At 41.3% G+C, this 13,012-nt stretch overlaps 1 protein-coding gene across 1 annotated transcript in view; it reads left to right on the forward strand.

Moving 5' to 3' along the window:
- VWA3B (von Willebrand factor A domain containing 3B) overlaps positions 1–13,012 on the forward strand; it is a 74,472-nt gene that overhangs the window by 4,502 nt on the left and 56,958 nt on the right. Inside the window, exons 5-8 of the mRNA XM_056327532.1 lie at positions 1,285–1,379; positions 3,763–4,013; positions 6,032–6,191; positions 11,512–11,681. Coding sequence (XP_056183507.1) covers positions 1,285–1,379; positions 3,763–4,013; positions 6,032–6,191; positions 11,512–11,681 — 676 coding nt within the window. The remainder of the gene's footprint in view (positions 1–1,284; positions 1,380–3,762; positions 4,014–6,031; positions 6,192–11,511; positions 11,682–13,012) is intronic.

The raw sequence follows: 13,012 nt of genomic DNA on the forward strand, positions 1-13,012 counted from the left end.
TACGGCCATAATAGTGCTTTGCAGAGCATGTTAAGATATTCTTTTCTTTGAACAGCTTGCTGCCTGAGAAGTAGGAATTGTAATGTATTACAATTGTTCTAGGTTGCATAATTTAAAGTTTTGGCTGGCTTGTGTTCATGGGGCATTCAAAGATCAACAGTGCAGATCCGGAAATCCTATATGCTGTAGATGAAGAAGAAGCTGTTACGCAGGGTTAATGTTGTTACAGTGTAATTTTAGGAGCAGAACGTACTAGTTTAGCAGGGCAGCATGCTGTACAGAATAGCTACTTTATGACGTTAAATATTCCCACCCCTAATGTTTTCCTATCAGTGGAGATCCTGTAGAAGATTTCTAGCTACTGAAAGAGCAGAGTGCAACCTTTTCCTTAGTTGCACCCACTTCTGCACCCATTTGGTTGTGTAAGAGAACAGCATTATCTGTACCAGATTTTGTATTTTGTTTGATAGACAAATATTTGCAAGTCCTGTTGTGAGGTAAATGGATAATACAGAAGTTTAATTGCCTAAACTTTTCATTTATTGAAATCCCATGTAGCTTTTTGGCCTATAAATAATTAAATGTGGGGTTTTCCCCCTCTTCTGACTACACTGGCAGGGAGTAGCAAAAGCAGAGCTGCTCTGTGGGGGGAAAATGAGCCAGGAGCCAAAGGAGATCATAGCCCAGGCAGTGCCCTCACTGACCAGGATGCAGTCCTGTAGCATCTAAGCACAGCAGGCAGAGCAGGGTGCTGCTAACAGTGTCCACAGACAGTCCCAGACAGATTGAAGTGATGAACCAGCTGGGGAGTGTAGCCAGGAGCTGCAGGAGATGGAGCCAGAGACAAGACTGGAGACATGGAAGGCCACAACATAGGTTTTCGAGCCACATCCAGGAGACTGAACTGGGGAGAAGGCTACAATATAGGGCTGACAGGTCTATCCAGGAGAGAGGTCTGCTAGCAGAACTTGAGACAGGTACACCTGCAACACAGCTAAAGCAAAGAGTGGGTTCCCAGGTCTGAGCGCCCTGGGAGTGGGAATGCCAGGTCAGGCTGTCAGGGCAATTGAGGCCTGTTGGTGCCCTCAGGGTCCCATCATACACATAGCCAGAGAAAATCAGAAAACAAAAGCATAATTAGAATTTCTCTCAAGTTTATTAAGGTCGAGTTCCATACAGATGCATGTACCTCCCACACGGATGGTATGCACATGAACTTGAAAAATATCTGTTTGAAGTAATCCTTATTATTAGCAACTTGATCTTTTGTAACCTTTACTGTAGATTATGTGACCACCTTGGGAAAATTTGTGGCTTCTCGGTATGCAGATGGTCTGTTTCCTCAATACAAGAGAGCACAAGATGGCAGCGTGTATAATGTAAGTGTGACTGAGTTGTGGTAACTTCCCGGTGCGCTTAGAAGTTATTATCACTGTAGCAGAATGGTGTGACTAAAATGTCTCCCTATGGCATGAAACATTTATATTCTTTGTGAGGACTTTATCTTTTTTGTTGTTGTTTTGTCAAACTGTTAGTGAAAACAATTGTTGATAGAGAAGCTAGGTATCTTTTTTTTTTCTTGCAAAGTCTTAGGCACTTGCCTTGGTGCAGCATTGCAGTAAATCTTTCCAGACAAGACTGCAGTTTCTAAGCAACATTTACCCTGTCTTGAAAGAGGGAACACTTAAAAAAAAGATGTTCGACTGAGTTAAAAAAAAGTAAAATCATAGTCAATAAAATAAATGGAGATGCTGAAATAAGAAGACATAATGTGCTGTCATTGCTGATGCAAAGCGCTGCTTTGCTTACTGCCAGCGGGTCACAAAAGGCTCAGCCTACTCTATAGAGACAGCTAGCTGGATCTCTGCCCAGGCTCATGTTCTAAGGAATGTCTTAGCAACAGCTGCTGGTGGCCCCATTGTTAAGGGGATGGATTCTGATTGAAGAGATACGCATGTGAGCGATGAGGGGAGGGAGTTAATACATAAAGGATTTTACAAAAGCAAATGTCTTGTCATTTTTTTCTGGTAACTAGAGCCACTTCTGAGGCACAAAGCTTAAAAATGGAAAACCCCTCAGCATTTCAGGGAGCCTTTCCTCCTCATTTTCCCCCATTAATGGCATATGAAATATCTGCATAATGTCTTTTAATCTTAGGATGTTAAAAGCAGTAGGAAAGACATTTCTGGTAGCATTAAGGTAGCGATGCCACTATACAGGATCTGGTAAGATCTCATTTAGGATATTGTGTACAATAGTGTGTACAGTTACCACAGGCTGAGAAGAAGCAATTCAAACCAGAACAGGTACTGAGAAGAGCTAGTAGGATGAACTGCAGTGGAGTGCTGATCTTATGAGAAGGCTTGGTTGAGGTTGAGTATGTAAGACTGAAGAAGACAGACAAAGGGTAGCATTATTGTCCTTGAATGCCTACAGAAAGGCAAATCACAGGGTTAGGGAAAAACTATAGTTTTCTATGCTAAAAGGCACGCTAGTCCAAGAATAAATGAGTATGAACTTCCATGAATAAATTTAGGCCGGACAGTCAGAGGTTTTCCAGCCCTCAGAGAAACAGGAATCTGGACTAGCCAACTACAAGTGAAAGAAGTGCTGCAAGAAAACTGCTTTAAAGATGGAGTTAGATCAGTGTAGTGCAGTAAGTTTCTTTGTATGAGTCTGGCTGTCATAGGAGGAAACTGGATTTAAGTGCTCCTTCCCAGAACTACATTCCTTTGGCAGACAGCCTGAGACTGTATCTGGGAGGCACATTACAGGGCCCTAGCTGACATTAAAGAACAGAGAAAAATACAAATGTGAGGAAGACTTATGCACACTATCACACAAAATACCTTCTCCCTGAGAAAAGTTCTTCTCTAAAAACATTAACATATCCAAGGTTTGGTACTTTGTCCTGGAAAGGTAGTTACAGGTAGAAGGTAGATGGTGAGTTAGCTTACATGGGTCAGAGATATTGAGAGAATGTCTTTACTGGAACCTGCGGTTAATTTTTAAACCTACAGATCACTTTGCATGGTGACTGTGTATACATATATTCATAGGATGGATCAGCTGGTTTTAATTTTAATACTGAATCTAGTTTTTTCTTATTTTAGTGATACACTATGGGAAGTGTTAGTTGTTGATTACAGTTGTCTGAACTAAATTTGCCTAAGTACCTACCCACAAATAGTTAGTTGATCTGTAATGCTGGGCATTGTTAGTAAAATAATAGTGCAAACAGGAAACGTTTTACATTTTCCTTTCAAATGCTAAAGACAAGGTGGAGATTGAAATGCCCCAGAACCAAACGAACCAAACTGTAAGCTCCCTTGTATCACTGTACAAAATTTTAAGAGCCAGTCAAAATTCTAGTCTAAGAGCGTACAAAGTTTCTGTGTCCTTGTTTGTTCACCCATCTGCTCTTCAACCCCTTCTACATCCCAGCCTGTGTTCAGCTCATTCTAATTGCACCAGTCTTGAGACAGACAAGTCAGACAACCCACTGGCACTGTCCCATGTTCATATAAAAAGATTATGAAAAGCAATTAGGACAAAATGCAATGTCTTTTCTTTGCAGCTTAGATGCATTTGTCAAGTATTTGCTCTTGAAATAGTGGAAGAAAAATGGGTTGTTTTCACTGCTACCTTGGCTGGCATATCTGGCACTTGCAAACCAGCTATTGCAGCTGTCCTAAGCTTCGGGCTGCATTTGTGTTTTTTGTCTTGATGTTCAGTTTCCTTCTCTCCCTTATTTAAATAAAGCTGACAGCCAAAAAAGAACTGATTCTTCATTTTGTGGATTGTCTAATGGGAGCTATTAAGCTATATAAGCAGCGAATGGAATGGTTAACCAGTGAGAGCCGGCAGATATTTGGAGTTATTCAAGAACGGTGCATTGTCATTGTTTTGGATTTTGGCACTGCGGATCCAACTGAATTTGATCTATGTCGGGATGCGCTTTCTATGGTACTCATGGAACAGGTGACGCAAATTGCCAAATTCAACCTCATTCGGTAAGCAAAAAGAATCATAGAATGGTTTGGGTTGGAAGGGTTTTTTAAAGTTCATCTAGTCCAATCCCCCTGCAATGAGCAGGGACACCTTCAACTAGACCAGGTTGCTCAAAGTCCTGTCCAGCCTGACCTTGAACGTTTCCAGGGATGGGGCATCTACCACCTCTCTGGGCAACCTGTGCCAGTGTTTCATCACCCTCACTGTAAAAATTTCTTCCTTATATCTAGTCTGAATCTACCTTCTTTTACTTTAAATCATTACCCCTTGTCCTATCACTACAGGCTGTCCTAAAAAGTCTGTCTTCATCTTTCTTATAAGCCGGCTTTAAGTATTGAAAGGCGACAACAGGGTGTCCCCAGAGCCTTCTTTTCTCCAGGCTGAACAAAGAAATGCATGCATGCCTATTGCTGGCGAATAAAAAGGAGTCACATATCATATAGACATGAGTTTGGATAATACGTTTTCTTTAGTCAAAACTGTCCTGATTCATGTCATGCTAATATCTACAGATTTTCCACACAGTCATGCTAAGCTTGCTACTTCCATTTAACAGAAGACCATTATTACCCTGAAGAACAGATAAAGACTAACAGAACCTGAATACTGGTATATTCCTTCTACAAATATAGCATAGAAAACCAGAAAGATAAGGGGGACTTTGCAACAGCAGTAATGCTCTTCAGGCATCTAGGTATTAAAGAGTGAAACAGTGAGGTCCCATCTGACTGCCTAGGCATTCTTGTGTCTTTAGGCAATTACAGGTTTCTGCCTTACAGCTAGTCATAAGCATAGTCATTTGTATTTCTACAGATTTCAGTGGTCACAGAAATCAGTAGCAGAACTAGGAAACAATACTAGTTTTCCATAACAAAAGACAAGTGCTTGTTTCCTTAACATAAGTAAATGAATTTGGGTTTAGTTACAGATAGAATAATAGAGGCACCTATTCAAATTTATTTATCTCTGCACAAATTCTCATATATGCATAAAAGTTTGAACACATAAGCTTGGGTTTGAATAGATGAGTTGGATTTTGTGACTAGGAAAAAAAAAACAATGCACAAATTAGGTCATACGATTTTAAAATTCCTTCCACAATGGTAACTTGTAACTACACTTGTGATTCTTAAAGTTGTTTTACCCAAGCTTTGTCCTACAGATTTGATTGTGGTGCCCTATCTTAATTCTCTAGCTTGTGACACAACCAAGATTTGAAAAGTAGAAGGTCACTTCCATAGCTTTTGAAAAGCACATAAAACATTTTCTTTAAAAATGATCTGCAAAGCCAAATTGGAGCACAGTAACTGTGTTCACTGATTTGTTTGCTTTTGCAGGAGGGAGACAAAAGACAACATAGTATATAAATTATTACTTTAAAAGAATCTTGGAAAATATACTTGTCTTTTAGATACGCAGGAAACTCTTCAAAATAGCGCTTGATGGAATGTCACAAATGCTGGAACCTGCTGGGTTTTTATTTGCTTTCTGTCTTTTTCTGTACAAATGCACAGGCTTACATGCACATACACTTTGTACTTCTGTACTGCCATTAAGACTAAGGCTTTTGATCAATTAAAATACCAAAAAGCTTAGCATCAAAAGTTTTATTTTGATGGGTAGATAAAGATCAGCCCTACTACAAGAAAAGCTGTCAGTTAAAAAGGTCTGACACAAAGGTCATACAGCAAGTTGTGGAAAGAGATCTGTGGAAGCCAGATTTTTTTTTATACATATATTTTAAAAACCTGATTGTTTTTTTATGTTAAAGGAAGACACAAATTAGGAACCATTTTAAAAGTACTTTAACTCTCTTGGCCTTGTTTTGGAAACAGTTGTCTCAAAAAAGGGTTTAATTTTTCCCCTACTACTTCTGTTGCAAGTCAGAATTTAGTATCTGTGGTTTACTGTAATTATTACTTAAGAATATAAAAGAATAGTAACAATAGCAGAGCTTCACTCTTTTGCTCTGCCAGCATTATTCTCACTATTTCTGATTTATAGTTAATGTCATTTTCAGGGCTGCTCAGGATCTTATGAAGTGGCAACAGAAATCTACTCCAGTGTCTGAGCATACTGTAAAGTCTGCTGCTAAGTGGCTCTGGAAGCTGGACCATATGACAGCTGCCAGCCATACCAGCTCTGCTGAAGCCCTGCTGGAAGCCATGAGTGATGAGGCGGTAAGCTCATACATCTTTTCAGAGGCCTCAAGTAAATACAAGAATATTCAATGCCAGACTGGCTGCTGTGATTTGCCCAGATGAATATTGCAGAGATAAATATTAATGACAGCACTGGGAAAGTTTTTTTCCCCAAGTGTAGCTGCATACTATATTTACTGATGGCCTGTTTATGTAAATGTACTGTATTTTGAATGCAGGAACTTGTTTATTTTCTTTTCTAGAGTACACAGAATAAATAACATATTCAGTCATTAAAGAAAAGAGAGAACATCTTCCATTCCACTTTCTTTGCTGTATATGTTTTTCAGGGCTTCAAGTTTATGAGAAAATTGCTAGTATCAACATTATTGAAGGCAGGGAAACCATTTTTAGTTTGTTATGTATCCAAAGTGCTCATGAAAAATTATATTTAAAATCCCAAATAGTAAGTACAGAGATTTATTTAAGCATTAACTCATGGTAGGGGTATGCAAGTCCTTTTCCATCAGCCAGGTTATAGCTAGAGTTTCTTCCAGGACAAAAAAACAAAGCATGCACAGGCATTGTTGCAATTAAATTCTGCCTGTTTCTAAAAGTACCATATTACTTTATCCATTATAGCAGAGTCACAAGACATAAAACATATATACCATCGTTTTACCTAGTCACCTAAAACTTGTGTTCTTAAAGAGCTATTTTATGAAATTTGCTTACAATGTACTTTGTTTCTACTCCCTAGCAGCTGAATTTAATGGAAAATTGGGCCTACTGTGTGTGGACTTGGGTCATTGGGTTTCACTGCCATTAAGATCCATGCCTCTGCACAGATCCAACTCTAACTCCTTTATAAATAGCATTCTGAGATGTTGTTTGAAGGAGAAGGTAAATTAGGCTTGAGTTTCTTTCTGGTTCCCTGTGCTGTTGGATTCTCATCCAGATGAACCCTGATGTTTGGAAACTGATAGTAAAAAGGAACTGGGTGAGGAACAAATTGTGCAACAGTGGGATTTTTTTATGGATGCTTTTTAAAATGCTTCCTTTATAAATTTTATTACCATTTTAAATTTGCAGTATATTACTGATTCCCTGGTGGGAAACAAAAAACCCCCAAACCACTTAGATTTCAGTATTTTCTGGATGAAAAAAAAAGGCTTGTTGGATCTGGTGGGTCTGTGTATGAATAAACAGAAATTAAAATCTGTCCAACAGTGAGTTGTCTGTTACTTCTTTCTGGACATTGGTGAGCTAATAGGCAATCTGGGGGAGTCAGTTGTGGCAGGTGCTCAATATAAAACCATCTTCAATTACTCCTAAATATAGTCATTATCATTCATAACTGACAGTTCATTTGAGTGCAAGCTTCACTGTACTTCAGGCTGGAGAGACCCCATTCAGTCCTAGGCAAAAGCTGCATACTCACTGAACAGTCCGTCATAAATGACTCATTCCTCAGAACTGGCTTCATCAACAGAAGTGGTTTCAAAACAATAGCTCTTTTTTCCCCTAGACTTGGCTCTTCCTGTCATTCCTTTAGCTGATCTTTCTTCCCATGTGTGGTGACTCCCTAGATTTCCTTTCCTCGTGACCCGTCAGTCCCAAGCTCAAGATCACTCTGCTGTAAGGTTGCAATTGTTTGAGCTCTACCTGCCACAGATGCATCCGCAGTTTTAAACTGATGGTTCTGTACAGGTCCCACTCTGCAAAGTGTGGGTCACCCATCTAAAACACATCTCTCACCAAGGTAAAGACTGTGAGGAACTGTTCATGGTATTCTTCCTTTTCTTGTATGTAGTATTTTTGCTTGTTTAGATGGCTGCATAAATTATACTCCTCAAAATATGAAGGACTAAATGGAAAGGTTTTAACCTTTCCCCACTAACCCATAAGGAACATTTCCTTTGTGGTATGGTATTGCTGGGTTTGTAGTTGAGTGAATTGTCTGCTGTTTGCAATTTTGTTTATTTTCTTGTGAGGAGCTGGTTCTGCATCAGCTATGCCCAAGAAATGGCAGCATTTTAAAAGTTGCAGAGGCAGGCACTTTTTTGGAGGAAGTGTGAAAACTGATATCCTTATTGAATATCAAGTTTATGAATTATTGGAAGTCTTGGGAGGGAGTGGGGAGAAGATGTGAATCTGAAGGAACACAAGGAAAAGTGGTTGTGCAATATGCAGGCATTGCCTCAGGTCAGGAGCACTTTCAGCAAAAGGAGTAGGAGCAAGGTGTTGTCCAAGGACTGGGTCTCAGCTGGGAGAGCTCTGTGCATGCTTGGATAGCTTTTTAGCTGGATGAAACAGAGAGGGAACCTTGTAAAACTGAACTAAAGCACAGATCGGTGTCAGTTCTTTCATTTTGTTTCTGTGCACCTTTTTCTAAAGCTAATAAGTATTCTATTTAATCTTGCACTTTAATGAAACATACTTCTCTTTAACTTTAGTATTTGACCAACATTAACAGTGATGCCAGGAAACCTGGCTGATCACAGACCCACTTGTTCCCAAGCAAGAGTTGTCTGTAACTATGGGCCCTGCCTCCCACATGGAGTGTCTTGCCCCCCTCTACAAGATTTAAGGGAAGCCTGAGGTGTCAAGGTGCTGCTTCATTAATTTCCCTGGTCTAGGTTGAGATTGGGTTGCTGCTTGGGAGAGATCTCTTCCAGCACTGAGGATTAGCCCAAGCATTTGTGGCAAAAGGTAGAGGAGGGAGAGAGTTTGAAATGATGTGGAAGAGTGCAGGGATCCCAGAGCCTGGAAGCTTCAAATACAAACTGGACAAAAGATGTTCGTGTAGCCAGTCTGTTGACTCAGGGAGCTGAAATATGAATCAGTATCAAAGGCACTACTGGAAATGCGTGTACAGGTTATTCTGAATTTGCTTTACTACTGCATGAAATTACATGTGTGCAGAAACATTTCCGCAGTGCCATCCCAGACTTGAACAGGTGTCTTGTCTTTAGTGGTGCATGACCTAGGATTGCTAGTCATTCATAGCATCATAGAATGGTTTGGGCTGGAAGGGATCTTAAAGATCATCCAGTTCCAACTGCCCTGCCATGGGCAGGGGCACCTTCCACTAGACCAGGTTGCCCAGAGCCCCATCCAGCCTGGCCTTGAACACTTCCAGGGATGGGGCATCACAGCTCCTCTGGGCAGCCTGTTCCAGTGCCTCACCACCCTCAGAGTGAAGAATTTCTTTCTTATATCATCTAATCTAAATCTTCCCTCTTTCAGTTTAAAGCCATTCCCCCTCGTCCTAGCACTACATGCCCTTGTAGAAAGGCTTTCTCTCCAGCTTTCCTGTAGGCCTCCTTTAGGTACTGGAAGGCTGCTATAAGGTCTCCCCGAAGCCTTCTCTTCTCGAGGCTGAATAACCCCAACTCTCTCAGCCTGTCTTCTTCATAGGAGAGGTGCTTCAGCCCTCTGATCATCTTCATGGCTCTCCTCTGGACCCACTCCAACAGGTCCGTGTCCTTCTTATGCTGGGGACTCCACAGCTGAATGCAGTACTGCAGGTGGGGTCTCACGAGAGCAGAGGGCGAGAATCGCCTCCTTCAGCTTGCTGGCTGTGTTTCTTTTGACGCAGCTCAGGGTGCATTTGGCTTGCTGGGCTGCAGACGTACATTGCTGGGCCATGTTGAGCTTCTCATCAACACACACCCTGAAGTCCTTCTTCTCAGGGCTGGCCTCGATCCATTCTCTGCCCAGCCTGTGTTTGTGCTTGGGATTGCCCTGACCCATGGTGCAGGACCTTGCCCTTGGCCTTGTTGAACTTCATGAGGCTCACCCACGCCCACTTCTCAAGCCTGTCAAGGTCCCTCTGGATGGCATCCCTTCCCTCCAGCATGCTGATCGCAGCACACTGCTTGGTGTCATCAGCAACATGCTGAGGGTGCACTCGATTCCAGTGTCCATGTCACCGACAAAGACGTTGAAACAGTGCCAGTCCCAATACCGACCCCTGAGGAATGCCACTTGTCACTGGTCTCCACTTGGACATTGAGCTGTTGTCTGCAACTCTTTGAGTGTGACCATCCAGCCAATTCCTTATCCAGTGAGTGGCCCATCTGTCGAATCCATGTCTCTCCAGTTTAGAGACACGGATGTTGTGTGGTACAGTGTCAAATGCTTTGCCTGACATCAGTTGCTTTTCCCTTATTTACCAATGCTGTAACCCTGTCGTCAAAGGCCACCAAATTTGTCAGGCATGATTTACCCTTAGTGAAGCCATGTTGGAAGTCACCTCCTTATTTTCCATGTGCCTTAGCATAGTTTTCAGGAGGATCTGCTCCATGATCTTGCTGGGCACAGAGGTGAGCATATTTGAGCGTATTTTTTCAGTTAAACAACTATTTATCGGATATTTATCTGTTGGTATGTACCATGCCATAGGACTGATATGCTGTACTTATTGTCTTGAACATCATCATGGGATACCTCTTTTTATATTTGTTTTTAATGGTGGTGAAAATTCAAGAAGCATACTTACCATGAGGATTGTCACATGGATAAGCGCATGTAACATGAAATCCCTTGTAATGTAATACTCAAGCAATAACTAAAGGACATTTCTTCAGCTTCTCTCTCTTCTTAGAATAACTTTTCCAGAATCTAAGTGTGTGTGGTCACCATAAACCTGCCTTAGAAAGTTAGAAAAAATATGAATTATCTGTAAATACCAGCAGTAGATTTGAAAGAATGGTGCCAGTAAAAGTGCTGCCAGTAGAAGTGTGTCTGGTGTAAGTGTTCTGACTGATTTTCAGCCTTGGCATGGCATAGCATCTCTCTTCAGAGACGGAATGTGGCACAGAGCCTTGTCTTCACTAATAACTGTAGAATCACAAAATGGTTTGGGTTGGAAGGGACCTTAAAGATCACCTAATTTGTCCCCATCCCCTGCCATCGGCAGGAACACCTTCCACTAGACCAGGTTGCCCAGAGCCCCATCCAGCCTGGCCTTGAACACTTCCAGGGATGGGGCATCCACAGCTTCTCTGGGCAATCTATTCCACTGTCTCAGTTCTTCTTCCTTACACCTCTCTTTAGTTTCAATTAACTTCTGTGGAAAGGGGCTTGCATTGGGCAGAATCAGACCCAGAGGCTGTGGGCCATGTTCTCTTCTCAATTCAGAAAATTTTGTGTGGACTTCATTTGAATTACAGGCGTAAATGAGAGAGAGAACCGAAGAACTGAAAATCTTACAGCCCAAGTGACGCATTGGTTCTACCACATTTTCCTACCAGTACTCAGCACAGGACAGTGCTTGAGTAAGTACCAGGCATCAATGTAAAACAGTGACTTCCAATTCCCCCTTTTTTTTTTTTTTTTTTCTGTTTAATGACAGGTTGAAGCTGTTTATTACTTTGCTGTGGGTGATGTTCCGGTGGACACAAAGCAGCTACTCCTCGAGAAGGTTTCTGATGGCCCTTGTCCAGTCAACACTGTATCTTTCAATGCTAGGGAAGATGAAACTATTATTTTTCTCAAAGAGCTGAGCCACTTGGCCTCTGGCAGGTATGACAAAGAAGCAGCACAGTCATCATTTCAGTACTTGTAAAGAGCTTTGCTGCTAGGAATGGTATTGGAAGATACCTGAGTGTCATCCCTGTTTTATTCATGATGAAAATGAGACAAAGCAGTTTAATAAGCAATCTAGGGAAACTGGGGAAATAGTCTAAAAAATATGACTAAAAAGCAGGACCTACTCAAACAGAGCAGCTTCTCTCCGCTCACTGGCTTGCAGGAAGGCCATTCCTTTTTTGTATCACAAATCATCTGTCATTTGCTCTTCTTTTGGAGTCTGAAAAATTGTTCAGGGGAAGGGTCACAACATAAGTTTGTATTGTATTTCTTGTACTGAAAAGGTAATGCCTGTCCTAAATGGGCAGTTCCTGGAACAACAGAAAATTGATGTGGTGTCATCCATCAGGCCTGGTCTTGTGGAAATGTGGTTCTGTACCATGCTTTCTAGCATCTATTTGTTATGGTTGGTGGAAACTGACTATATTCCACATGGTGCGTTGGCTAGTTTATCCTGGGAATCAGCTGCATGGTGAGAATCATCCCTCAGTAGAAAAGGATAATAAAACTTTCATCTTGATTCTGATATCAAAACAAGGAATACAAACAAACACAACTCCCCACCACATCAAACTCAGGCTGAACAGCAGGAGGGCAGAAGGAGTCAGTAGGTTTTTGTCTGCTTAACAGAAGTGACCTTACAGTCACAGAGCTGTGAAATGGCTGCTAGCTCTTTCTGTTTCACTGTTTCTGCAAGAGTGGGAAGACCTCAAACAGTAGAAATCTCCTAAATGACAGCAGAGCAATTGGTAAGATGGCAGCTGCTTAGCTCTTTTATAGCCATCTGTGTTTAGAAGTAGCTTTTAAGACATAGAGTATCTGCCAGAAAGCAAGACTGTGGGAAAGTGTTATGTTTGCTTTGGTCTGATGTGTGTCTAAGATGACTGTGTTTATTCTGAACCATGATACCTCCACGATACCAGGTACATTGCCAGTCACCAGTCACCATCCTTCATTTTGTTTTGGCAGTGTTTTTACTTCCTTTATAAAAGGAAAGTGAATATTTCTTGTATGGTAGAGAATGAGGCAAGAAGGGTTATGGCAGAGAGCTGAGAGGAATTGTCTTGTTTGATACGATTCCTACTGTTGTCTTTTTACCTGCATCTAGCTTTGGTGCAGAGACTTATTGGGCCTTACTGGTGGATATGTATTTGCCTAATAACTATCTATAAGTTTAAGTCAGCTTTCCCATAGGAATGGCCTAGTTCATGGGCTTTTCATGGCTTGAGCTTGTTTTAGAAATGCATCTTTTTCCTTCTTTGAGA

This window comes from Falco biarmicus, chromosome 2 (assembly GCF_023638135.1).
Source record: "Falco biarmicus isolate bFalBia1 chromosome 2, bFalBia1.pri, whole genome shotgun sequence".
Taxonomy (NCBI): domain Eukaryota; kingdom Metazoa; phylum Chordata; class Aves; order Falconiformes; family Falconidae; genus Falco; species Falco biarmicus.